The sequence below is a fragment of the Acomys minous genome (assembly GCF_964271855.1).
Source record: "Acomys minous genome assembly, chromosome: 12".
Lineage (NCBI taxonomy): Eukaryota > Metazoa > Chordata > Mammalia > Rodentia > Muridae > Acomys > Acomys minous.
Genome location: NC_140493.1, coordinates 98814503 through 98841231, shown reverse-complemented (window position 1 = coordinate 98841231; position 26729 = coordinate 98814503). Strand labels below are relative to the sequence as shown.

General features: G+C 45.9%; 3 protein-coding genes across 5 annotated transcripts in view; 2 read left to right on the top strand and 1 right to left on the bottom strand.

Moving 5' to 3' along the window:
- Positions 1–3464, bottom strand: part of CEP95 (centrosomal protein 95) — a 34661-nt gene extending 31197 nt beyond the window's left edge. For both annotated transcript variants that reach the window (XM_084748512.1, XM_084748513.1), the window contains exons 1-2: positions 3332–3464; positions 1804–1932 (exon numbers count right to left, since the gene is read on the bottom strand). In XM_084748512.1, coding sequence (XP_084604638.1) covers positions 1804–1932; positions 3332–3350 — 148 coding nt within the window. In that variant the 5' untranslated portion in view covers positions 3351–3464. The remainder of the gene's footprint in view (positions 1–1803; positions 1933–3331) is intronic.
- Positions 3465–3554: 90 nt separating this feature from the next.
- DDX5 (DEAD-box helicase 5) lies at positions 3555–12485 on the top strand. Of its 2 annotated transcripts, none has more exons than XM_084748529.1 (14): positions 3555–3695; positions 4275–4463; positions 5622–5787; positions 6197–6293; positions 6406–6539; positions 6632–6697; positions 7232–7373; positions 7458–7618; positions 7882–8054; positions 8312–8422; positions 8639–8700; positions 8788–8847; positions 10101–10325; positions 10519–12485. In XM_084748529.1, the coding sequence occupies exons 2-14, from the start codon at positions 4420–4422 to the stop codon at positions 10923–10925; spliced, it is 1848 nt and encodes a 615-aa protein (XP_084604655.1). In that variant the 5' UTR covers positions 3555–3695; positions 4275–4419; the 3' UTR covers positions 10926–12485. The 2 variants fall into 2 exon arrangements, with proteins under 2 accessions (XP_084604655.1, XP_084604656.1); XM_084748530.1 differs by lacking the exon at positions 3555–3695 and adding an exon at positions 3913–3928.
- A 128-nt stretch (positions 12486–12613) lies between these two features.
- Positions 12614–25627, top strand: POLG2 (DNA polymerase gamma 2, accessory subunit). Its single transcript, XM_084748537.1, has 8 exons — positions 12614–13902; positions 17186–17312; positions 17459–17564; positions 19690–19863; positions 20651–20791; positions 20910–20990; positions 21571–21671; positions 25411–25627. Exons 1-8 carry the CDS (start codon positions 13422–13424, stop codon positions 25574–25576), a joined length of 1377 nt encoding a protein of 458 aa, XP_084604663.1. The 5' UTR covers positions 12614–13421; the 3' UTR covers positions 25577–25627.
- Positions 25628–26729: the final 1102 nt, after the last annotated feature.

The window sequence follows — 26729 nt, the reverse complement described above, 5'->3', positions numbered from 1 at the left end:
TCTCCAGTCTCCGCACTGGAGAGGCTGTGGCAGTTTTATGAGCTTGCAACTGTACTGCTCTCTAGAACAAGACCTGTCTCAGAAACACAACTAACAGACAAAAAGATACTTAATTCCCTAACTATGGGTTTCTTGTCAAAGTAAAGCAAAAATTAAGCCCCAAATCAACCAGACGCTGTGGCAGCTGCCTTGAATTCCTGCATTCGGGAGGCAGGATACAGCCTGCGCTGCAGAGCAAGGTCTAGGCCACCTGAAGCTACAGGGTGATGCTGTCTCAGAAAACAAAAGCAGAGCACCAAACCACAGCGTGTGCTCAGGCAGGCCTCTGACATGCCCTGCTACCAGCGTCTACAGGGAATACCAGGCATAAACGCTAACGCACAGATGAGAGCGTGGAAAGATCTTGATAGCAAACCAAGTGTGTCCTGCGGCTTTGAAGGTTAGCCCAGGAGGCAGGTGTCGTGGTGCTCGCCTTTGATCCTAGCTTTAGGGAGGCAGAGGCAGGTGTGCCACTGAATTCAAGAACAGCCTAGTCTGGGTTGGGGATTTAGCTCAGCAGGGCAGCGCTTGCCTAGCAAGCGCAAGGCCCTGGATTCCGTCCTCAGCTCTGGAAAAAACAAAACAAAAACAAAAAACAAAACAAAAAAAACTCAAAAACCCAAAGCAAACGAACAAAAAGAACAGCTTGGTCTACAGAGGCAGAGCTACATAGTGAGACCCTGTCTTGAAACAAAAACAACAAAAAGATGAAGCCTAGACAGTTGAAACGAATACCAGCTACCACAGCTACAAGTCACGCCATCCATCCTTCTAGAAAATGTGGAGGACACTCATTCAAGTTAACAGTGGGGACAGCAAGAGGACACAAATTTTATTGCTGGGCTGGAGAGACGGCCCAGTGGTTAAGACCACTGTTTGCTCTTCTAGAGGTCCTGAGTTCAATTTCCAGTAACCACATGATGGCTCACAACCATCTATGCTCTTTTCTGGCACGCAGGTGTACATGGAGATAGAACGTAACATAAAAATAAATCTAAAAGGCATATTGCAATGCATATTTATCAATTAGAGACAAAGGAAGCAGTAAGGAATCTAAGGAAAGGGAGTCTGCAATATTTAATGGAGGACACACACAAATGATTTGGCACCTAAAAGAAAATAAACAGGCATATTTATTGGCTGTCTTCTTTATTTCTATTTTTGTTTTTTCAAGAGACAGAGTTTTCCTGTGGTAGCCTTGGCTGTCTTAGAAAGCTGATCTGTAGATCAGGCTGGCCTCCAACCCACAGACATAACCTCCCTCTGCCTCCCCAACGCTGGGATTAAAGGTGTGTGCCACCACTGCTCCAATTGGCTGACTTCTTAGTAAATTAGGGTAACCAAGTACAAATAGCATTTTTCTTTTCTTTTTCTTTTGGAAACAGAATTTGTACCTCTGAAACTCACTATGTACACCAACCTGGCGAGCATATCCCACTGTAATGTTATCTGTAACCAGTAGTAAGAAAGACAACAAATTTCCAAGACCCACTCAAATTTAGAACCTTGGTGGTAATTACAGAAATGATTTTAAAGGCATGAATAAATTTTATGAGATTGAATTAGGTAGAGATTAACTCAAATAAATGCCAAACTATTTAATCATGGCTATCATTATGGGTGTGGTGCATAAGGTACTCATTAAAGTGACTTGTGCCATATTTGGATAGAAATTAGATGTTGAAAGGGAAAGAAAATATCTGCCAAAGAAAAACTGTTACCTAAGACATAAAGAAAATTATTCTCACTTTTTAGTACCCTTACCTGGTACCTTTTCTCCCAAAATGGATTGATAAAGTGCAATAAAAACATTAGCATCACAGTCTCCAAGTCCATGTATCCTCAGGTGTATGTGACATTTAAAAAGAAGGTTATTGGCAATTGTTACCCATTCTGTTGGGGAAGAAGTGGGGGAAATCAGTGTTCAGTAACAGTAGGAAAAGTCATATGTACATTTAAAAATCATTGCTGCACAGGAAAAAACATTGAAAACTGCAGAAGATAAGGACTCTGCCATGAAATTCCAAAGGCTCAACCAGACAAAAGTTTTCAAAAGATATATTTGACTTCTTGGGAAGATTTCCAGTGCTAGCTCCTATGTAGTCAAAACTGTTGTGCCAATCCAGCTTTTGTTCTTGCAACCTAAAATCCTGTTTCCCAGTATTTTTATAATACTTACATGGGTATTTTTGGTTACAATAAATTTATAGGTAATCGGGTATGTCATAAGACGGTTGTAAATGATAAGCTAAGGTTGCTAGAAACTAACGGAGGTGCCTCCAAATTCCCAATTGTATTAGACATGTTTTTACCCAATTATCTTGTGTAAGTTAAGATCTCTCGGGGCCCAAACAAGTAATTAATTCAGACTGTTAGGAACTTGAATGACAACACCAACACTAATGCATTTGTTAGTTTTCTTTATTATATGTGATGTAAAAGGTAAACATGGGGAAAAATACATTGCTAACATCTTAGCTAGCACACTAAGGACACTACTCAAGTTCCCGTTTTTTGTTTTGTTTGTTTGTTGGTTGGTTTTGTTTTTTAGCTCTTGCCCTCCCCTAAATAGCTCAGGGTCAAGGTTAAGGGTTTCAGCAATAATTATGAAAGCCTGAAACAGTTGCATCCTGAAATGACTGGGTATTAAAAAGTACTTTAGAATTGGACACATCTCCAGTATGAGATGGACACATGTTCTGGAGACAATAGTCTTAATGGGCCATGTCCATTATGCGCCCCTCCCGATGCCCATTTCTCACAGCTGACCAAGCCATGACAACCATTTTGTATGCTGTACTGGAGAGGAGGAGGAAAGCGTCCCAGACAACCAAATCAATCGGCTTTCCAAAGGCAGTACTAGACAAAGCCGGTTACTCTGGAGGGCATCAAAAGATCTTATGAGTGCTACGCCTCAAAAAAAAAAAAAAATCAATACAGAGATAGGTTCCGCCTTGGTCTCAACAAAGGAAGGGGACTGAGAGACAGTCTGTGGCTAGATACCCCACAGAAATTCAGGTCCCAGAAGGATCCTGACTGCTCTGTGGAGACAGGCTGCGGGCGTCGCAGCCTCGCCAAAGAGCCCCCGTCACATCCCAAGGCTCTGTTCCACGCCTAGGAAACCCAAGAGGTCTCGAGGCTGAGACCCCCAAATTCAGAGACCGCCCCCTACGGACTGCGGCTAGTGTCCGACAGTCACGAGCCTCTCCGCAGCCCAGACACGGTTCAGGTCAGCCCGGGGCCTGCTGGACTGCTGCAGTAGAAAACACTAGGGCTCCGGGCCGAGACTCACCAGCCTCTGAGCTGGCCATACTGCCGGGAGAGGTCGCGGCCGGACTCCGAGACGAGAGCGCGGGCGACGGTGTCCTGGAAGGGCCCAACCGGGTAGCGCCCAAGCGGGAAGGAGGGGGTAGGAACCAGCGAGCGGGGAAGGAGGGGTGGAAGAGGGAGGGACGTTAAAACGGCTTCTCGCCGCTGATTGGTCATCAGAGAGGTGCTTCCTCTCGCAGCACGCGCTCGGACGGCGGTTTGCGGGGCTCCGGAGACCATTCCCCGCGGGCAAGGTCCCGCTTAAGGGTTCTCAGATCGGCGGGCCAGGCAGCCAGGTCACCCAGCAGCCCGGCCGATCTCCCGGGGGCATTGGGGCCGCGCTTCCGGTGAGTTGGTGGCGGTGTATTCCTCCGCCAGCGCCGAGGCGAGGAAGTAGTGCCCCGTAAAAAAAAAAAAAAAAAAATCACGTGACGACGCCAGGCTCCGCCTCCCCGTCTACTTTAGTCATGGGCGTTGGGGAGTCGGTGGAGACGTAAACATCTTTGGAGCGGAGGCAGTGAGATTATTAGCTGGCGCTGGCCATTTTGATGACCGGCTGGCCCCGGGGAAGCAGTTTGAGGTGTAGGAAGACGGAGAAGGCGGCGTAGACAGAGAGGGCGTGGGGCGAGGCATTGTGGTGGGGTCGCCCAATCGTGAGGGGGTGGGGGGGTAATAAACGGGCGCCTGTGGGGAGGGAGCGCCCGCGGTGGGGGGGGAGGGGAGGGGAGGGGAGGGGCGGTAACATGGCGGACTCCGGAACGCCAGCGGGCGTTGAGGCCTCCGAGCCAGGAGCGGGGGGGCGGGGCGATTAGGTCATAGAGCGGCTCCCAGCAGCCTTTGCGGCGAGGAGGCGGTCCGGACTATAAAACCGGCTGCCGGGACGCAGCCGGCACCTCATTCATTTCCATCGGTCCTCGGGTTTACAGCTCCGGCCCTCGTCACCGCCGTCCCTCCGCCCGGTGACGCCCCCGCAGAAGGCTTCGCCGTCGCCGAGGCCTCCCTTCTCAGCGACCCGTCGCGACTGGATTCCCCTTCACTGGGTTCCTCCCGCTCACCGCAACCATAGACGCCATGTCGAGTTACTCTAGTGACCGGGACCGCGGCCGGGATCGAGGGTGAGAGTGGCCGGGGAGCTGTCATGGCCGGCGGGTGGGGGATGGGGTGGGAGGGCGGCGCGGCGGGAGCTCGGCTTCCCAACCGACCCTCGGGGCTTTCTGGAAGGAGGCCTGGCGTTCTTGTCATGTCCGGTCAAAAGCCGTTAGAGGCGACGCTTGTGGGGATTGGCCTCAGCCTCGCTTTTTGTTTGGGAGGACTGGGGCCCGAGGCGGCCCCGAGGACCTCGGAGCTGTCGTTGGAAATTTGGAGGGGTGTTTTGGGGGGGGGCACCGCCGCGCCTTTGAGGCGGCCCGAGGCGGTGTTCGTGCAGCCTTCCGACGGGTGCTTTTTCAGGGGCTCCCGGTACTCCCGGGGAATAGAAGGGGCGCTTTCGAGGCCATCCGTGCCAGGGAGGGTGGCTTAACGCCGGCGGATTCAGCCATGTGGCTGAGCCGCGGCCACAAAATGCCGGCCTCGGACATGGCGGCGGCGCCTTTGTTACCCCGCCCGGCGGAGGAGCTCAAAATGGCAGCGTCGAGAAAATGTGGCGCAGAGAGAAATGCGAGACAAAGAAGGAAGCGCCGCCCCAGCGGGAACGCCGCCCGGGCCGGGACTCCTCCCCCGGTTGTCGCCGGCTCCTCCTCTTTTTTTTCCTCTCGCGTTATATAATTTTGCTACCTTGATTTGCAGCGCTTCCGCGGTTCGCGGCTTTGCCCTAAGCACGGCTTGCTGGCGGGTGCTCCCGGTTCTGCCCTGCCCGAGACAGCCTTCTGGTTCAGCTGTTCGCGTTGCCTGCCCGCTCCCGTTGTGCTTTAGGATCAAGTCCTTTGATGAAAACAGTGGCAAAAATAACCTTGTTAAGCTCCTCCCCTGATTGCCTGGCTCCTAGGCACTAATTCCTAAGCTCTGTGGGGAGAGTATGTAGAGCCTCGAGCTGTTGTCCTTGTAGTTTGAACTTAAGACATTTAAGCAGGTTTCGACCTGATAAATTCTTGCTGTTTATTTGGTCTCAATAGATGTGTTTGGGACTACTGAAAACCGTTGTGGCTGTCGAGAGAATGACAATTGGGAAGGATTCCAGAAGTATGCTTTGGCTCACAGCAAAAGGCAATAAAATATTGGAACAAACCTCTTTATAGAGGTATACAATGTGGCTAACTTTATATTTATTTTTGTAGATTTGGTGCACCTCGGTTTGGAGGGAGTAGAACAGGACCCCTCTCTGGAAAGAAGTTTGGAAATCCTGGGGAGAAACTAGTTAAAAAGAAGTGGAATCTTGATGAGCTGCCCAAATTTGAGAAGAATTTTTATCAGGAACACCCTGATTTGGCAAGGCGCACCGCAGTGAGTAATTTGATGTGGCTTTGTCAGGCTATAACTTGGTAATAGCTTCTGGTCAACTGGATGGGAAAATGACAGGTTTCATTTGCCTTGCAAATGACTGGATTTGGGGTGTTACTTGTGAGACTCCCAAAGCTTCCCATTAAATTTTTCTGTAAAAATTGTGCATTGGTCAGGTGTGAGGGCACTGGCCTTTAATCCCCTTACTGAAGAAACAGGCCTATCAGCCTATTTAGGCCATATAGTGAGGTGTGTGTGGTGGTTTTTTCTTTCGTTTTTTTAAGGGTAGTAATTTTATTGCTAAGTATGGTTTTCATTTATGGGGCCTAGATTTATTTTTAAATTGTTACTAAGCTATGGACTTGTCAGTACAGTTGGCAGATGTTTGAAACTGAGATCATTTGTTTTTCAGCAAGAGGTAGATACATACAGAAGAAGCAAGGAAATTACAGTTAGAGGTCACAACTGTCCAAAACCTGTTCTGAATTTTTATGAAGCAAACTTCCCTGGTAAGGACTAATTTTCATCTTCATCCCTTTCATGTGTTGCCCTTTTTTTGCCTGTAAGTTTTTTTGGTGGATTTTTGTCTTTGTTTTGCTAACATAGTTTTTTTGGTTCCAGCAAATGTCATGGATGTGATTGCAAGGCAGAACTTCACTGAACCCACTGCTATTCAAGCTCAGGGCTGGCCAGTTGCTCTGAGTGGATTGGATATGGTTGGAGTAGCTCAGACTGGATCTGGGAAAACATTATCTGTAAGTTTAAGGAAACTTCATAAATTCTAAGATGACCTATAGATTTTAAATTATTTTGATACAATTTCTATTGTTTTTACTCTTCTCAATAGTATTTGCTGCCTGCCATTGTCCACATAAACCATCAGCCATTCCTAGAGAGAGGTGATGGACCCATTGTAAGTATATATTAAACATTTTGGCTAGTATACTAGGTATTTGTAGACTGCATAATCTCACATGATTTGCTTAGAACACCTTTGTTTTATTATATAGCTCTGAAGAATTGGACTGCCAGCACAAACTAGCAATTTAAAACTAGTATCAAGGACACCAAGTAGTAGATGCTTGTCATTAAGCCTGATGACCTAAGTTTTCATAATCCACAAGTAGAGAGCCATCTTCCCAAAGTTGTCTTCCGGTTTCTCTAATGCTTTCACACTCACAAAGTAAATGTAAAAGCATTTTCTTAAACCAGTGTTTTCTTTATCCTGAGCATAGTGGTCCATGCTTGTAATCCCAGTGCTTTGGGAGACAGAAACTTGAGGATCCAGAAGCTAGAGGCCAATTTTAATGATAGGAAGCTTTTCAATAAATAAATAATCTTGGGTCCATCTAAATTGAACTTCCACGTATACACACACACAGCCATGGCATCCTAATACACTGGCTTATATTAAAAGCTGTTTGGTTTTTTTTTGTTTTTTTCTTAGTGCTTGGTGCTGGCACCAACTCGAGAACTGGCACAGCAGGTGCAGCAGGTCGCTGCTGAATACTGTAGAGCTTGCCGCTTGAAGTCCACTTGCATCTATGGTGGTGCTCCCAAGGGACCACAGATTCGTGATTTGGAAAGAGGTATATGACCATAAAGGGACTTTTTGTCACTGATGGGAACAAAGGCTTTATATATTATAGTTACCTTTACTCATTTAATTAAAGGTGTGGAAATCTGTATTGCAACACCTGGAAGGCTGATTGACTTTTTAGAGTGTGGGAAAACCAATCTGAGAAGAACAACTTACCTTGTCCTTGATGAGGCTGACAGGATGCTGGATATGGGATTTGAACCCCAAATAAGGAAAATTGTGGATCAGATAAGAGTAAGTGTCCTATAAGATCTTCTGCAGAAGCCGGGCGTGGTGGGGCACGCCTTTAATCCCAGCACTCAGGAGGCAGAGGCAGGTGGATTGCTGTGAGTTCGAGGCCAGCCTGGTCTATATAAGCGAGTCCAGGATGGCCAAGATAACATAGAGAAACCTTGTCTCAAAAAAAAAAAAAAAGGTCTTCTGGAGATAAAAAAAAAAAATCAGTTCTAAGTTTATTCTTAGGGTTGAAGTCTAATTTATTTCCTTAAATTCTTTAGCCTGATAGGCAAACCCTAATGTGGAGTGCAACATGGCCAAAAGAAGTAAGACAGCTTGCTGAAGATTTCCTGAAAGACTACATTCATATCAACATTGGTGCACTGGAACTGAGTGCAAACCATAACATCCTTCAGATTGTGGATGTGTGTCATGACGTAGAAAAGGATGAGAAGTAAGTTTAACAAGTTTGCAAAAATCTTGCTTATACAATAGGATAATCCATTAAAGTTGTGTGCTATGCGTTCTTTTAAAAGTCAGTTTGTTGGGGTTATGGCTTGGTGGCATAGACCTCTTAGCTGGCTATAATGGACCAGTAAGCCTTAGGAGTTTGAACCTCGCCACCACACAGCCATGCACACAAAGTACACCTGTGCACTTGTGTCACTTAGTGGGTTTTGGCTTTTAAGATTTTTTTTTCTTCATCTTTAGACTTATTCGTCTAATGGAAGAGATCATGAGTGAGAAGGAGAATAAAACCATTGTTTTTGTTGAAACCAAAAGAAGATGTGATGAACTTACCAGAAAAATGAGGAGAGATGGGTATGTGATTTCTTGCATCAAAGCAGAAGCATGGAGTTGTTTGGGATTGTGTACTATAATATAGGTACAATTACATGAATTATTTCCAGTAACAGTGTAGTGGTAACAGCTCAGTGGGGCGAGCACATGGCAAAGATGATGTGCTGTGGGGATAAATATTGGGCTTCTTGACTAGGGTTTTAAATGTGAGCGCACTGATAATATTTGTTAATACAGGTGGCCTGCCATGGGCATCCATGGTGACAAGAGTCAGCAGGAACGTGACTGGGTTCTAAATGGTATGTATTTCAAGTAAGATATAATTTGTTTGTAACTTGGTAACATAATTTGCTTAGATTAATAATCATTTATGTGTGTCTTTGTAGAATTCAAACATGGAAAAGCTCCTATTCTGATTGCTACCGATGTGGCCTCCAGAGGGCTAGGTTAGTACAAACTCGAATTCATGGCTTGGTTTCCCAGAAGATCTCCATGTAGTTTTTTTTAAAGAAAGTTTCTTGCTTTCTTTAACCTCTGCATTTTTCTAAGTTTTTTTTTTCACATAAAGGTGCAGTCTTTGTGGCAAGGCCTAGGCATGACAATCGGAGGACTCGAGGGGGATGGAGGACTAGTGATCGGCTGGCTGCTTCCAGTCGATTAGAGAGGTGAAAAGCTGAAAGTGTGCCAGTAATCTTCAAAGGGCAGAACATACCATCTCTGCCCCATAAACTGTTCTCTCCGGGGGAAAAAAATGGAAGTTACCTCACAGTTCACTGCCGTGGTATTTCATCTGTCCCATGCTTTGCATGATTGCCATGGTACAGCATTGTCTCAAACTGTTCACTGTGATCTGTGGGTCTTTGAGTTTCAGTGAGTTTGCTGAAATGTCGAAGAAATATTTCCAAACTTCAATGTTCAATGAAATTTTTGTTCAAGTTTGAAATGGAGAGAGCAGCTTTAAAAGGTACTAAGCCTTTTACAAATTGGTGAGTACTGGCACATGAGACCTAGAGCAGGACCAACTCCTCACACATAGTCAGTGGGGAAGAAAGGGCCTTGAAAGTTCCTCCCTCACCTACACAGTAGTCGTCATGTCGAGACCTGCCAGAGAGAGACACATTCTCAAGTGAATCCTGGCTTCTTGGAAGTGCTTGCCTAGACGAGACACAGTGCATTAAAACAACTTTTGGGGGACAGGTATGTTTTTCTTGCAGCTGCAGTTGTAAGGTCTTGGCAAGACAAGCAGTGTGGCCAGAATTTTGAACTTCTGATGAGCGTAATGCAAAGGACCTTTCATTTTTGCTTAAAGGTCCTCAAAAAATGAGCACATGAAGAGGTTGCTGTGAAACTTTTAAGTGGCCCTACTGCGCAGAAGCATTCAGATGTCACTTGATGATCTGTAAGGGGACTTTGCTGATTTGGGAATGTGCTAAGGAGAATACACATTCCCTTGATAGGCTGTCAGTGGGCGGGTGCTAACTTAAGACAGCTGACATGTGCTTTTTTTGTTTTTTTCCTGCCCCGCCCTTTTTCTACCTCAATGGTATTCCTACAGGAAATGGATAACCATTTTAACTGTATTTTTTGCAGCCCGTACCTTCTTGGGAATACAATTGTCTAACTTTTTATTTTTGGTCTGGCTGTTGTGGTGTGCAAAACTCCGTACATTGCTATTTTGCCACACTGCAACACCTTACAGATGTGGAAGATGTGAAATTTGTCATCAATTATGACTACCCTAACTCCTCAGAGGATTATATTCATCGAATTGGAAGAACTGCCCGCAGTACCAAAACAGGCACAGCATACACTTTCTTTACTCCTAATAACATAAAGCAAGTGAGCGACCTTATCTCTGTACTTCGGGAAGCTAATCAAGCAATTAATCCCAAGTTGCTTCAGTTGGTCGAAGACAGAGGTTCAGGTAAGAACCTTCCATGAGAGATGTTACAGGTAGTTGGGGGTTTACCTTATTGTCTACAAAGTCCATTTTAAAATTTTACTTTGAAACATAAGAAATCTAAAAACACTGCCCAGTGTGAAGAGTTGCCTAACTCCTGTGTTAGCACATAATGCCATAGATAAAATTGATCAATTTCCACTTACTTTCTTGACAGGTCGTTCCAGGGGTAGAGGAGGCATGAAGGATGATCGTCGTGACAGATACTCTGCGGGCAAAAGGGGTGGATTTAATACCTTTAGAGACAGGGAAAACTATGACAGAGGCTACTCTAGTCTGCTTAAGAGAGATTTTGGGGCTAAAACTCAGAATGGTGTTTACAGTGCTGCAAATTACACCAATGGGAGCTTTGGAAGTAATTTTGTATCTGCTGGTATACAGACCAGTTTTAGGACTGGTAATCCAACAGGGACTTACCAGAACGGTTACGATAGCACTCAGCAATATGGAAGTAATGTCGCAAATATGCACAATGGTATGAACCAACAGGCATATGCATATCCTGCTACCGCAGCTGCTGCGCCTATGATTGGCTATCCAATGCCAACAGGGTATTCTCAATAAGACTTTAGAAGTATATGTAAATGTCTGTTTTTCATAATTGCTCTTTATATTGTGTGTTATCAGACAAGATAGTTATTTAAGAAACATGGGAAATGCAGAAATGACTGCAGTGCAGCAGTAATTATGGTGCACTTTTTTCGCTATTTAAGTTGGATATTTCTCTACATTCCTGAAACAATTTTTAGGTTTTTTTTGTACTAGAAAATGCAGGCAGTGTTTTCACAAAAAGTAACTGTACAGTGATTTCAAATACAATAAATGAAGGCAATGCATGGCCTTCCAATAAAAGATATTTGAAGACTGAATTAAGTGGAAATTGTACTTTATTTTACATATATAATGTCATGTAAAACTTGGCTTAGATAGTATGTTTTTGGGGGGATTTTTGTTTTGGTGTTTATTTTTACACAAAAACTAAAGTTGACTACTTCCCATTCCTTGATTTAGGACTGGAAGGAAGAAGGCCCTTAAGATAGATGATTTAATTCATATGGGAAGAATTTAAAGACAGTGGATTTTGTAATTCTAGATAAGTTGCATAAAAGCTTTGTCAGTTTTCAGCATCAGGGAAGTAGTAGTAAGTCATTTAATAGCCCATTTTTCCTAAGATTGAGAACTACAGGACAGGAACTATATATTAAAGGATAATATGGTGACATTTTTTGCAGAACAGTTTGATACGCTTTGGTTTTTCAATTTTTTATTCCAGCTCTTGGCTGTATTGTCAACCGCCAAAATGCACAAAGCTGGAAAGATTGTTAGCCTAGAAGCTGTGCACGGTTTCCTCAGTGCACATTATATTGTAGGTTCTCTTCCTCACCACCTTGCTGAAGTGTTTACAGCTGCACTGAGGGTCACATGTCTCCACCTTATTTCCGGTGGTTTTAGAGATCGTCAAACTATAGGCTAGTCAGTACTCCACAAGACAGAAAGCCTCAAAAGCAACCATTAGGCAACATAACCAAAAACAGTAGTGCTCACTGCTACAGGTTCAGTTCAACATGGGCTTACTGCTAAAAGATGAAGGGGATAGATAGCTTTAGCTTTTAAGTGTGGTTACCAACAGCTTTATTTCAGAATGGCCTGAAGTAGGTCTAAATGTCTTCCCAGAAAATGGTGTGTCTTGCCCAGGACAAAAGTCTTAAAGGAGTTTCATTTAACTTTTGGTTTTTAAAGCAGGCTTTGATGTTAATGCCTTATTTATAAGATGTAAAACAAATTAGGGTGTGCTGGGGGTGGGCGCTGGGATTAACAGGGAGTGTTTTCCAGGGCTGATGAGACATTGAAAACTGGTTCATCCTCTGGTGCCCTGAGTGGTTTTCAATGGCATGGCTAGTCAAATTCATTATTTTTAATTATAGGGGTAGATTGGAGCATTTATTACATACTTTACTGTTCAATGTCTTAATGTGGGCCTTTTATTTTGTAAATAATTATGGAAATGAATGTGGGGCTTGGAAAAATTTACCTTTGAAGTTTTAAAAGACAGTCCACTTTTTAGCATGTGTGTTGTGTCCAGCCTGTGGTTGTCTTAACTAATAAATGTGATTTTTCTCCCCATTCTCTCCTTTTATTTATTCGCGTAGAGGCCTTTTACCTGTGGTTTTGTACATCTCCCCGACTCCGCCTAGCCTGCATCTTGGTTCATAAGTCAGGCTGGCCTTGAAGTCTGAGATTGTCCTTCCTGGGCCCTGGGACTAAAAAGGAGTGGACTGCCTTGCACATCATAGTCACACTCCCCAACCCCGTTAACATGCCTGAATAGCCTGTTACACAAAGTGCTGAACTTAAAAACAAGTGGCCCCCTTTCTCCTTGTCACATACTGCATACTTTCTACTAGGTTTTTTGTTTTCTTTTGGGGGGGGGGGGAGTTCACGAGATGGGGTTTCTTTGTTGTAGCCTTTGGTTAGGCTGCCCTCCCACTCCCAGTGATCCGATTAAAGGTGTGCCGCCGCCACGCCTAGCCCACTGTCATTTTAAGGGAAGTCAATTTCTCATTTTATGGATGTTACGTCACGGTCAGAAAAGTTCTTAGGCCTGTTCAAGCTTAGGCTACAGCCCTGCCTCTCCAGCCACACCCCGAAGGGAACTGAAGTGACCACGAGTGTCGATATTTGCCAGCATTTAAGGACGTTCCTTTTTATATCAGAAACAGCCAGACACGGGTTTTCCGCAGGGACTGAGCACTAGGCCTCACGTCAGCGCCCACCGGGACATTTTGGTAGATTATTGGCTAACTCCATAGTAACAGGATGGTGGTAATGGCTGAACGGGAGAGCTGCCAAACGGAAAATCCCCAAAGTAGTAAACAACTACCGTCAGCGGCCTAGGCCGGGGCACGCCCTACGCGGCTGCGGTTCGGTAGCGGTGACGCACTTCCGGGGGTGTGGTCTCATTTTCCGCTGCGCCTGCGCTCTAAGCTCCGGGTTCCTCTAGGTTTGAGACTGTGTAAGGGCTTCCCACGTGAGATTCTGCTGTTCCAGACTCCGGAAGCCATGCGCTCAGGTGGCGCCGTCCGGCCGTGCCGCAGCGCCTGCAGGTGCTGGCTGTCCGGGTGTGCGGGCCCCGCAGGTGATGGGCCGCGGGCGGGTCCCGAGCGCGCAGCGGACGGCGAGGCGCTGGTAGAGCTCTGCCGAAGGAGGCATTTTCTCAGCGGGACGCCGCAACAGCTCAGCCCGGCTGCCCTCCTGAGCGGGTGCCACCCGGGCTTTGGACCTTTGGGTGTAGAGTTGCGGAAGAACCTAGCCGCACAATGGTGGTCCTCCATGGTGGAGGTCAGGGAGCAGGTCTTCGCGGTGGACGCCCTCCACCACGAGCCAGGCCCTTCGCAGCCAGGGGACAGTGCCTTCAGGTTAGTTTCTCCAGAATGTGTACGCGAAACCTTGCAAGACAAAGAACTGAGTAAGGAACAGCTAGTGGCATTTCTTGAGAACTTATTAAAAACTTCTGGGAAACTACGGGAGACACTTCTTCACGGTATGGCCCTTCGCGTTTCGTGCTTCTGAACAGGTTTGGGGTGGAAAGACAGTCTTGCACGTGCTTGGACACAGCAACTGGCCCTAAGTTTACAGGCAAAGAAGTGATCAGCCCCCCCCCTTTTGTTTTTCAATATAAATAACATTCAGAGTGATCCACCTCAGGCAAATGCCCGTGGCATCATCATGCATGAGGAAATGAATAAAGCATTCAGTTTGACGAACAAACCTTAAACTTTAAAGGTAGGATAATTTAGGTATGTGCTTGAACATTCATTGATACCATGACATTTTCTTTGTTTTGATTTTTGAGACAGGGTTTCTCTGTGTATTGCCCTGGCTGTCCTAGAACTTGCTTTGTAGACCATGCTGGCCTCGAACTCTTAAGAGATCCCTCTGCCTCTGCCTCTCAAGTGCTGGATTTAAAGGCATGCGCCACCACCACATAGCTCCAAGAAAGTTTCAAAGACTTTGTCTACTTCAATTTTACATACAGTCATCGACTCGGGTCATTTTTTTTTTTCTTTTTTTGTGGGGGTGGGTGCCACCGCTACCTGATCCCATTGTTTTTTTCTATTTGGGGTTTTTTTTCGAGACAGAGTTTTTCTTGTAGTCCTGGCTGTCCTGGACTCGCTTTGTAGACCTGGCTGGCCTCGAACTCAGAGATCGGCCTGCCTCTGCCTCCAAGTGCTGGGATTAAAGGTGTGTGCCACCACTCCCGGCTGCTTTTTCTTGGTAGATTATTTTTTAGTTTGTCATCTATAAGAGCCTTGTCTTTAAATATTACATGACACAGAAATTCTAAAACTAATAAGTAAAAATGAACAAAAAACCCACTGCCCTGAGAAGCTGGGTGTGGTGGCACAGGCCAGTAATCCCAGTACTTGGGAGGCAGAGGCAGGTGGATTGTATTGATGTGAGTTTGAGGCCAGCCTGGTCTACAAAGCGAGTTCAAGACAGCCAAGGCTACACAGAGAAATCCTGTCTTGAAAAAACACCAGGCCCAGCTACCATTGACATTTTTAAAAAAATATTATGTATACAGTGTTCTGCCCACATATAACACCTGCAGGCCAGAAAGGGCACCAGATCTCACTATAGATGGTTGTGAGCCACCATGTGGTTGCTGGGAATTGAACTCAGGACCCTTGGAAGAACAGCCTTAACCTCTGAGCCATCTCTTCAGCTCCACCATTGACATTCTTTACAAGTCTTGGTGCTATGGCAGCTCATCTCTGGGAAATGTTGCCTTTGCTGTTTGGTACAAAGGAGTAGCTTACGACATGGCATAAGACCAAAATTGTGAAAATTAGGATATACTGCTGGGTGATGGTGGTGCACACCTTTAATCCCAGCACTGGGGAGACAGAGGAAGGCGGATCGCTGTGAGTTCGAGGCCAGCCTAATCTACAAAGTGAGTCTAGGACAGCCAGGGCTATTACACAGAGAAAAACCAAAAAAAGAAAAAGAAAAAAGGATATACTGTAGCCTTTAAATATTTCCTTAATGAAATAAAGCAAACCAACCAGTGATAAATGTGATTAGTTTGCAGTATTTTGTTTCATATTTTTGGCATTGATTGCACTATGCCCCCAAACATCAACCTTTTTTACCCCTAATCTCTTAGATGAAATCTGCACCTTCAAAGTTGCAGAGTATGAAAATGACTTTGAGAGTTCAGTATGGGTAACATAGTGAGACCTTGTCTCAAACAGAACAGAAAACCAGAATTGGTAGGAAGGGGCTGGAGAGATTGCTCAGTGCTTAAGAACACTGACTGCTTTTCCAGGGGACCCTAGTACAGTTCCCAGTACCGACATGGCAGCTCACAACTGTCTGTAAACTCCTGTTCCAAGAGATCTGACACACACACACAGACATACATGCATGCAAAACACCAATGTACATAAAATTTGTAGAAAGGAGCTCTTTTTAGTTACTACATTTTAAAACTGTGTGTGTGTGTGTGTGTGTGTGTGTGTTTGAGTGTATGAGTATGCCACAGCACACATATGGAGGGAGGTTAGAAGACACTTTTTAGAAGTTTCCTCTCCTGCCATGTGGATCCTGGAGATAGACCTCAGGCCTTCAGGCTCGACAGCAGCTGCTTCTACCAGCTGAGCCACCTCTCCAGTTTATTTATTTATTTTTGGCTTTTTGAGACAGGGTTTCCTCTGTGTAGCAGTCCTGGCTGTCCTGGAACTTGCTCTGTAGACCAGGCTGGCCTCGAACTCACATAGCTCTGCCTGCCTCTGCCTCTGCCTGCTGGGATTAAAAGTGTGCGCCACCACTGCGTGCCTCATCTCTCCAGTCTTAAAAGAAATGTCCTTGTTTGAGAAATTGAAGATGCTTGATCAAAACAAGAGTCTATGAACCTTATTTACCTATGAGCCAGAAAAAAAAAAAAAGTAAAAACTGAGTTTTGGGTGATGAGTAAAATTTAAAAAATATCACAGGTGTGGTGACACACACCTTTAATCCCAGCAAAAACAAAACAAAACAGATACCAGCCATGTGCCATCTTAATTTATACTTTTTTTTTTCCCAGACAGGGTTTTTTGTTTTTCGAGACAGGGTTTCTCTGTATCCCTGGCTGTCCTGGATCTCTATAGATCTGCCTGCCTCCATCTGCTGAGTGCTGGGATTACAGGCGTTGTTCTGCCATCCTACCCGGCTTAAATGTATACTTTAATAATGGTTACCAAGAATAGTTTTAAGAAACAAACATTAACAAAACTTATAGTGGATAAGAAAAAAAAATAACAACTGTTAATTGAAGTCCAGGTGATGAGCATATAGGTGCCAGTTGGTTGGTTGGGGACGAGATTGTCTTGTTTTGTTACTTGAGTCATGGCTTGATGCCTGACCCCAAATCTACTGTGTAGCTGAGGATGACCTTGAACTCTTGACCCTCCTGTGACCTCTCAAGTGCTGGGATTACAGCTACGTAGCACCACACAGGCTTTTTTTTTTTCTTTAAAGATTAACAGACTACTCATTCTTTCGTTGCTGCTTTTGAGACAGGATTTCATTATGTAGCCCAAGTTGGCCTTGAAACCACTGCATAGCCCAGGCTGGCCTCCCCCTCTGAGTCCTAGGATGACAAGTGTGCTTGCTATAGCTAGCATGCAAGACTAGTCTTTCAGTGTTCCGTATGTGGAAAATCATCAAGCTACCTAAAGTTAAATGGTGATTAAGGTACTCATAGGGCTGGGCTCACAGAATCTAACAGCAGTTTGCCTGTGTGAAATGGATTTATACAGTGATGGTTTGTTCTCTGGCAGGTGCCTTGCAGCGCTATGTTAATTGCCTGGATTTGGTAAACAGAAGGCTGCCTTATGGTCTCGCTCAGATTGGAGTATGTTTCCACCCTGTTCGGGACACTAAGCAGATACCTAACAGCGTCAAAAGGTACAAAACGTGGCGTGGCCTGGTTTGGTACTTAAATCATCAAGAACCAATCATTCTCACTTTGTGCTACTTTATATAATTTCCATAAAAGCTAACTTTCTGGGTTTTTTTTGTTTTGTTTTGTTTTTGTTTTTTAACATACAAAGAATTGGTGAAAAGACTGAAGCTTCGTTGGTGTGGTTTGCTCCTGCAAGGACTTCCAGCCAGTGGCTTGACTTCTGGTTACGTCACCGGCTTCTGTGGTGGAGAAAGGTACTATGATAATAATTTAGATAGTTAATAATTGAACTCTTCTTAGGCAGAGCAGTGGCGCACACCTTTAATCCCAGCACTCAGGGAGGCAGAGGTAGTCGGATCTCTGTGAGTTCAAGACCAGCCTGGACTACAGAGTTTCAGGACAGCTAAGGCTCCACAGAGAAACCAAAAAAATAAAAATGGAAATATAATAATAGGGCCCAGGGGTCCAGCTCAAACTATGGCACCAGCCAAGGACAATACAGGCCGTAAACTTTAAACCCCTACCCAGATCTAGCCAATGGACAGGATATTCTCCACAGTAGAGTGGAGAGTGGAGTATGACTTTCACATGTACTCTGGTGCCTCACCTTTGACCATGTCCCCTGGAGGGGGAGACCTGGTGGCACTCAGAGGAAGGATAGCAGGTTACCAAGAAGAGACTTGATACCCTATGAGCATATACAGGGGGAGGAGGTCCCCCTCAGTCACAGTCATAGGGGAGAGGAGTAAGGGGAAGATGGGAGGGAGGGAGGAATGGAAGGATACAAGGGATGGGATAACAATTTAGATGTAACAAGAATAAATTAATAAAAAAAAGAAATATAATAATAATAGTTGAACTCTTACTTATTTTCATCTTCATTTTTGAAGCAGGGCCTCATGTCACCCCAGCTGGTCTCAAGCTCCAAATGTAGCCTAGGATGACCTTGCCCTTGTGACCTCTGGGATGATAAAGCTTGCTCCTGCTCCCAGCGTGCTGGCTCCCTTGCCTAAGCCTCCTAAGGGCCCGGCTTATAAATAGAAAGTGATGTGGCTATGGGTTTTTGTGTTTGTCTTAACTTTTGTTTCTTCTTTAAAAAATACTATTGCATAGCTGTAGAGATGGTTCAGTGGTCTTCCAGAGACCAGAATTTGGGTTCCAACATTCAAGTTAGGAAGCTTACAACAGCCTGTAACTCCAGCACTGAGGGATCTGACTCCCTCTTCTGGCTTCTGAAGGCACCTGTAAACACAGGTATATGTAAATAGAAACATTTCTTTTTCTTTCTTTCTTTCTTTTCTTTTCTTTTCTTTTTTTTTTTTTTTTTTTTTGCAAGACAGGGTTTCTCTGTAGCCTTGGATGTCCTGCCTTCAAATTTACAGAGCTCCGCCTGCCTCTGCCTCCCAAGTGCTGGGATTAAAGCATTCACCACAACCACCTAGCAAAAATAAATCTTAAAAAAAAAAAAAGAAATTACTGCATTTTTATTTATTCCTAGTGAGCCCATCATGAATGGCCTGGCAAACGTGTGGAGGTCAGAGGGCAACTGTAGGGAATTTGTTCTCTCTTTCCACTGTGTGGGTTCTGGGGATCCAACTCAGATACTCAGGCTTAGCAGCAAGCACTCTTACCACTGGGGCATCTCAGCGGCCCTGATGTCGGCTTTTTGAGACCAGGTGCCCCTCTAACAAGCTGGCCTGGAATTCGCTTTCAGCTCCGGCTGACCTACAGCTCACAGCAATCCTCTTAGCTTAGCTGGGATTACAGGTGTGAACCTCCAGCCCACACGCTTGGGTTCTGTTTTGTTTCCAGTGTGTGGCAGACCTGGTTATGGAATAGAGCGCCGTGTGTGTGTTGGGCACACAAGTGCTGACTTTGTAAGAGAGAGCTATAAGAGCAGATACTCCATAATTGTGCTGATTGTTCGAGCGGGTGTCGGGCTTCCCTGGGCGCAGGCGTGATGAGCTCTGATGCCATGCCTGGGTCTTTATGTTTGGGACTGACCTAACTATGTAAGCCTGTTGCGGGGTAATTGTCAGAGATAACTGGAGTTAGAAGTAAATTGCCAGGCGTGGTGGCGCACGCCTTTAATCCCAGCACTCAGGAGGCAGAGGCAGGCGGATCGCTGTGAGTTCGAGGCCAGCCTGGTCTACAAACTGAGTCCAGGACGGCCAAGGCTAGGCAGAGAAACCCTGTTTCAAAAAACAAACAAACAAAAAAGACTTAGAAGCAAATTAGCCCCAGCATTCAGAAAGCAGAAGCAGGTGGCTCTTTGGCCAGTTGGTCTACATAGGGAGCTCCAGAGAGACCCCTTTCAGAAAGAAAAAAACAGAAGTAACTTAACATTTTGTTCTGTCAACAAGACACTTTGTTTTGCAGTTTGCCATGAGTCCTTCTAACTTCAGCAGCGCCGACTGTCAGGATGAAGCAGGGCGGAAAGGAAGTAAGCTTTACTATGGCTTTCCCTGGGGAAGGGAGCCGATAGAGACCCTGTGGAATCTAGGCGATCAAGAGCTCCTACACATGTACCCCGGAAGTGTGTCTGCGATACAGGTGTGTGTCACCCTGAGCTCTCTATCCAGATTCTCTGTTTTCCAAACCACTGAAGGATAATTGTATGGTGTCCTTTGAACACCTCATAGCCTTGTGTACAGTTTTTAGTCAGAACCGTGACTGTAGCCGTCAAAGTCAGGAAAGTAACAGTGACCCACTGTGATTACCCCTTTCACAAGCCCGTAGCTGCAATTGAATGCCCAGATAATATGCTTTAAGGCCCAGAACCGAGCCCAGAGCCCCGTGTTCCATGGAGTTGTCCTGTCCCCCCTCCCCAGACGACAAGTTCCTTTTATCTTTCCTAGTCTTGGGTTCCTGACACTTGAAGAGGCTAGTTGCTTTGTAGAGTGAGCCTTTGGGCAGATCTTTCTGAGGTTTCCTGAGTTTGTGTATTTGTGCCAGGAATATGGCAGAGGGGTGTGCCCATCTGGGCCGTATTAGGGAACATCAGTGCGTATTAGTGTGTTATATGACTTGGTGGAGGAGGGGCACACTTTATATCACTTCAGCTGTGTAGTCTCAGAATACCTGAGACTTCAAGGTGAGTCGGGCTTAAGAAATAAAGCAGAGCCGGGCGGTGGTGGCGCACGCCTTTAATCCCAGCACTTGGGAGGCAGAGGCAAGCGGATCTCTGTGAATTCGAGGTCAGCCTGGTCTACAAAGTTAGTCCAGGACAGCCAGGGCTACACAGAGAGACCTGTCTCAAAAAAAAGAAAAGGGAAAAAACAACAACAACCAAGAACAAGGCTCTGTTAAATGGTACTTTGTTTTGTTCTTTTCTATGAAGGGCCGAGATGGTCGGAGAACCGTGGTTCCTTGTGTCCTGTCTGTAAATGGGGACCTGGACCTCGGTGTGCTGGCTTACCTGTACGATTCCTTCCAGCTCACAGAGAACTCGTTTGCGAGGAAGAAGAGCCTTCAGAGAAAAGTACTCTTGCTATTTCACATGGACTGGGAGAACTAAGATGTGGGTGCTTTGGGCTGTGTTTTTAATTCTCTGCTTTAACTGTGCTTTCCTTCTTCCTCTTGTCCTTTACTTGCCTCAGGTGCTGAAGCTTCACCCTTGTTTAGCCCCCGTTAAGGTAGCCTTGGATGTGGGGAAAGGCCCGACGCTGGAACTAAGACAGGTGGGTTAAACACATTTCGTTGCCATGACTTTTTGAATTCTGCATTTTACTTACAGTGCGTGAGGTATGGAGGTCAGAGGACAGCCTAGGAGTTGATTCTGTCTTCCCCCAGCGGGTCCCGGGCATGGAAGTCGGTGCTCAGGCTTGGCAGTACCTGCCTTTCCCCGCTGAGCCAGCGTCCAGAGGCAGTTTGTGTGGTGACTTCCGGAATGCCGAGCTGGGTTTTCTCAGGCAGTTCCTTTCTCCTCCTGATGTGGAAGTGAAGCCCCTGGGGCCCAGGTCTCACCTGTCACATGACTTTACAGTTAGCATGGCTTTTTGCAGCCACATGATAGGATTTCTGTTTTCTGTTTTGAACAGTAATGGTGATAATTCTTGAATGGTATAAAACTATTTCTTGGAAGAGTTGCAGTCAGTATTCAGTTGGCGTTGCTTAATTTCTTCATTTTTAGAGGAAGTCTGTAGTTTCTAAAGTGTCCAGTGTATAAGCTACAGCATTGTATAACTGGACAGTTTACAAGTGGTTTATAGTTGCACAAGCACCTTTCTTTCATATCTGAAATCTGTGTTTTTCCTCCAGGTTTGCCAAGGGCTACTTAAGGAATTACTGGCAAATGGGATTTCCGTGTGGCCTGGTTATTTGGAGACGATGCCTTCGTCACTAGAGCAGCTCTACTCACAGTAAGAGCGCTCCTCCTTGTGGAGACTGCATGTCTCTTTATGTTAATAGAGACAGATCTCTTCTGACTATAACCTTAGCAGTGGAGCTGGAGAGACAGCTTACTGGTTGAGTGCTTGCTGGTCTTCTGGAGAACCCAACTTTGGTTCCCAGCATCCATGTTGGGCAGATCGTAATCACTTACAACTGCAGTTCCCAGGGATGCAGCAGCCTCTTCTGTCCTCCACAGGTGTACATACGCATGACCTAAAAGCTGAGTTCGAGGCCAGCCTGGTCTACAAAGCGAGTCCAGGACGGCCAAGGCTACACAGAGAGACCCTGTCTCGAAAACTAAAAACAAAACAAAACAACAACAACGTACGCATGACCTGGGACAAACTACACGCCTTTAATCCCAGCACTCGGGAGGCAGAGGCAGGCAGATTAATGTGAGTTCGAGGCCAGCCTGGTCTACAAAGCAAGTCTAGGACAGTCAAGGCTACACAGAGAGAACCTGTCTTGAAAAAAGAGAGGAGGAGACGGGAGAGCTGGCTCAGAGGTTAAGAGCACTGAATGCTCTTCCAGAGGTCCTGAGTTCAATTCCCAGCAACCACATGGTGGCTCACAGTCATCTATAATGTGATCTGATGCCGCCTGCTGGCCTTCAGGTATATACAAAGGCAGAGCACTGTATACTTAATAAATAAATCTTTTAAAAAAAGGGGGGGGGAGAAGAAAAAAGAGAGGATATGAAATAGGAATGAATTTCATATTCAGACTTGGGTCCCAGCTCCAAGAGAGCTAATTATATAGATTTAAATATTCAAAGTGGATTTGTTTTTGTTTTAACTCTAAAACACTTCTGGGCCAAGCGTTTCAGATAAGGGATATTCAGTATGATGCATCTTTATTCTTCCCCAAATCCAGTCCACCACTAAATTGTGTGAGCTTGACTCCTCAGTCAGCCCCTGTCTGTCTGTCTGTCTGTCTGTACACACAGTCTCCTGCATACCCCTAAGATCTCTCAATATAGAGTCTCACACTGTAACCCAGACAGACCCTAGATCTTACTATGTCTCTCAGGCTGGTCTCAAACTCATGGCAACTCTTGGCCTCAGCTACTTGAGCACTGCAATTATAGGCCTGCCTCCTACTTTGCTCTGTCTTCCCAGCCATTACCCAGGTTAAGGTCACTAATATTTTGTCAGGATTGGTAAGTCTATAATTGAATCCTCTCTAGTATTGCTAGATTGCCATTAACTTCTGCTTTTTTAATAAAATAATTCATTCCTTTCGTGCTTATTTTGATTTTTAGCTTTTTGGGTTGAATATATGAGATTAGGAAGTTTTGTGTTTTGTTCTTTTACATTGTAGGCACAGTAACTCATACCTGCTATCTCAGCATTCTGTAGGCTGAGGCAGGAGGATCACAAGATTGAGGCCAGCTTGGGCTACATAATGAGATCCTGTATCCAAAAAGCAGTACATAATAAAATACACCTTCCAGATAATGTCTGCAGGAAAACTGTTCTCAGCAAGTGACAGCAGACTCCAGGTGTGGTGGCTGAGGGCGGCATACAGAGCTCAGTGACAACAGACCCCAGGTGTGGTGGCTGAGGGCGGCATATAGAGCTCAGTGACAGCAGACCCCAGGTGTGGTGGCTGAGGGTGACATATAGAGCTCAGTGACAACAGACCCCAGGTGTGGTGGCTGAGGGTGACATCTAGAGCTCAGTGACAGCAGACCCCAGGTGTGGTGGCTGAGGGTGACATATAGAGCTCAGTGACAGCAGACCCCAGGTGTGGTGGCTGAGGGTGACATCTAGAGCTCAGTGACAGCAGACCCCAGGTGTGGTGGCTGAGGGTGACATATAGAGCTCAGTGACAACAGACCCCAGGTGTGGTGGCTGAGGGTGACATATAGAGCTCAGTGACAACAGACCCCAGGTGTGGTGGCTGAGGGCGGCATATAGAGCTCAGTGACAGCAGACCCCAGGTGTGGTGGCTGAGGGCGACATATAGAGCTCAGTGACAACAGACCCCAGGTGTGGTGGCTGAGGGTGACATATAGAGCTCAGTGACAACAGACCCCAGGTGTGGTGGCTGAGGGCGACATATAGAGCTCAGTGACAACAGACCCCAGGTGTGGTGGCTGAGGGCGGCATATAGAGCTCAGTGACAGCAGACCCCAGGTGTGGTGGCTGAGGGTGACATCTAGAGCTCAGTGACAGCAGACCCCAGGTGTGGTAGCTGAGGGTGACATATAGAGCTCAGTGACAGCAGACCCCAAGTGTGGTGGCTGAGGGTGACATATAGAGCTCAGTGACAGCAGACCCCAGGTGTGGTGGCTGAGGGCGGCATACAGAGCTCAGTGACAGCAGACCCCAGGTGTGGTGGCTGAGGGCGACATATAGAGCTCAGTGACAACAGACCCCAGGTGTGGTGGCTGAGGGTGACATATAGAGCTCAGTGACAGCAGACCCCACGTGTGGTGGCTGAGGGCGGCATATAGAGCTCAGTGACAACAGACCCCAGGTGTGGTGGCTGAGGGCGGCATATAGAGCTCAGTGACAACAGATCCCAGGTGTGGTGGCTGAGGGTGACATATAGAGCTCAGTGGCTGAGCACAAGGCCTGGGTTCTTATAGACTCCAGCAGGGACAAAATGGAGTAACTGGTGTTTGTGCAGATATAAGATGAAGGAGGGGAACTTCCTAGTTTTCTTATGTGCTAAAGTCTTGTTCGTGGGGAGCAGTGTCTTTAAATTTTTCTCTGTATTTATCATGTGGGTGTGCCATGACATGTATATGGAATTCAGAAGCCTTTTATTATTTTCTTTTTTAATGTATTGGTATTTGTCTGTGTGCATATTTGTGCATTGTGTATGTGCATATCTGTGCCCCGTGTTTGTGCAGTGCTCACAGAGGATAGAAGAGACCATCAGATTCCCTGGAACTGGTTACAGGTGTTTGTTTTGTTTTTTTAAGATTTATTTATTATGTATACAGTGTTCTTTCTGCATGTACAGAGGGCACCAGATCTCATTACAGATGGTTGTGAGCCACCATGTGGTTACTGGGAATTGGAACTCAGGACCTTTGGAAGAGCAGCCAGCGTTCTTAACCTCTGAGTCATCTCTCCTGCCCCAAGTTACAGATTTTTGTAAGACTGCATATGCGTGGTCCCTACAAGCACTACAGCCTGCAGCAAAACTATTCTGGGAAAGACAAGAGTAAAACCTGGGACGGGTGTGGAGGCGCAGAGGAGGGAAAAGTGAGTCCAGGACAGAGAAACCCTGTCTCAAAAAAAAAGGCTGAGGTCATTGAGGGATTCATCCTTGGTTCCCTTCAGGTGCCAGTGTTTGCTTCTTTTGTTTTGTTTTGTTTTGTTTTTTGTCTTTTGAGATAGGATTTCTCTGTGTAGCCTTGGCTGTCCTGGACTTGCTTTGTAGACCAGGCAGGCCTCAAACTCAGAAATCATCCTGCCCTTGCCTTCCACGCTTACAGGCGTGGGCCACCACACCCAGCTCAGTGTTTACTTCTTAAGTTTCAGTTTTCCTTCTGACTTTTAGCCAGCAGAGTAAAGTTCAGTGTTGTAAGTATGCTTTGAGAATGCCTTAGAAATGGGAGTGGCATGGGCCGTAATTTGGTCCCATACTAAAGGACTGACTGAGGTGAGAGCGACGTGGACCCTGAGGTGTCAGGTGAGGTGAGTGCATGGGTGTGTATGGGTGCTCATGTGTTCTGCTTAACTGTTCTCTCAGGTACGATGAAATGGGAATCCTTTTCACTGTTCTGATCACTGAAACCACTTTGGAAAATGGACTAATCCAGCTGAGAAGTAGAGACACCACAGTGAAGGAAGTGATGCACATATCCAAACTGAAAGACTTCCTCAGCAAGTATCTAACGTCTGCTAAAAACATCTAGGTCTTCATATTTCTGTAATAAATGTTCTCCGTTGTTTGATTCATCTTTTAATTATCCTTTTGATATGGTCTATTAAGAAAACACAAATCCTGATGTGCCAAGTAAACAAGGCCAGGTTGGCCTGTGTGGGGTCTGTGTGTGTGTGTAAATACACAAATGCAAGTGTGTGTGTGTAGATACACAAACACAGGTGCACATACATGTATGTATTTGTGTGCATGCCCCAGGAAGTCCCCTGGATCCTCCTGTTCTGCTTCCTGGTGCTAAGATTACAGCTTACGGCACAGGCCTGGCGTTTAGCGGGTGATTCAGACACTCTGCTTGTTTGACAAGCACTCACCAGCTGTCCCGCCTCCCTAACAGAGTCTTGAGCCTCTGACTGTCCTGCCTCTCCAGCACAGGGATCTTAGGCATGTGCCACCTCGCCTCAGCCTGTCCGTGTTGTGCACTGCTAAACAGGCAGCCTACCAGCCGAGCCGCACCCCAGCCCTCAGTTTTATTTCCCTTTTTTTGTTCTTGTTTTTTCAGTTTGCCCTCAGTGGTAGCAGAAAGATAACAGTACTGATGAAGACATGCAGACAGAAAAGGAAAATGGACTTTTGCACATGTATCTGACAATACATCTGTTTTTTAAATACTATAAACCGGCAAGTATTGATGTTCTGCCACTAAACAGTATGAAAGGAGTTGACAATAGGAAGTCCTAGATAGATTGCTCATCATGTCACATGCGAGGCAGAGGTCTCCAGGTGAGTTCACAAGGGACAGATTTTCCCTTTCCCAGCTGACAGTCGCGTGCAGCCTCAGCCACAGGCTAGCCCAGCACGCCCTTTGGTGATAGGTCAGTTCCTAACACAGCCTGTTCCTGCCTGTCAGGAACTAGTTCTCTTTCTCAATACTGAAACTTAGGGACAAAATAACACGTAGCCTAGGACATGGTTTGCAGTAATCGCCTGGGCTGGGCTTGTACCTCAGAGGTAGAGTGCTTGCACAGCATGCACATGAGCCTGGGTTTGATCCCTTGTGACACACTGAACACATTCAGACACAGCACAACTGTGTTTCTGTTCATGACATAACACAGATGAGTGGTCTTGAATTGTTACCACTGTATCTAAGTACAAGTGCACAAACCATCTTGATTTCTAGGCAG

Bases quoted from the DNA above. Each gene is read 5' to 3' on its own strand.
- POLG2 (XM_084748537.1), top strand. From the start codon at position 13,422: ATGCGCTCAGGTGGCGCCGTCCGGCCGTGCCGCAGCGCCTGCAGGTGC. The intron at 20,792-20,909 runs GTACTCTTGCTA...TACTTGCCTCAG, and splicing joins AGAAGAGCCTTCAGAGAAAA to GTGCTGAAGCTTCACCCTTG. The intron at 20,991-21,570 runs GTGGGTTAAACA...TTTTTCCTCCAG, and splicing joins CGACGCTGGAACTAAGACAG to GTTTGCCAAGGGCTACTTAA.
- DDX5 (XM_084748529.1), top strand. From the start codon at position 4,420: ATGTCGAGTTACTCTAGTGACCGGGACCGCGGCCGGGATCGAGG. The intron at 8,055-8,311 runs GTAAGTTTAACA...CTTCATCTTTAG, and splicing joins GACGTAGAAAAGGATGAGAA to ACTTATTCGTCTAATGGAAG. The intron at 8,701-8,787 runs GTATGTATTTCA...GTGTCTTTGTAG, and splicing joins ACGTGACTGGGTTCTAAATG to AATTCAAACATGGAAAAGCT.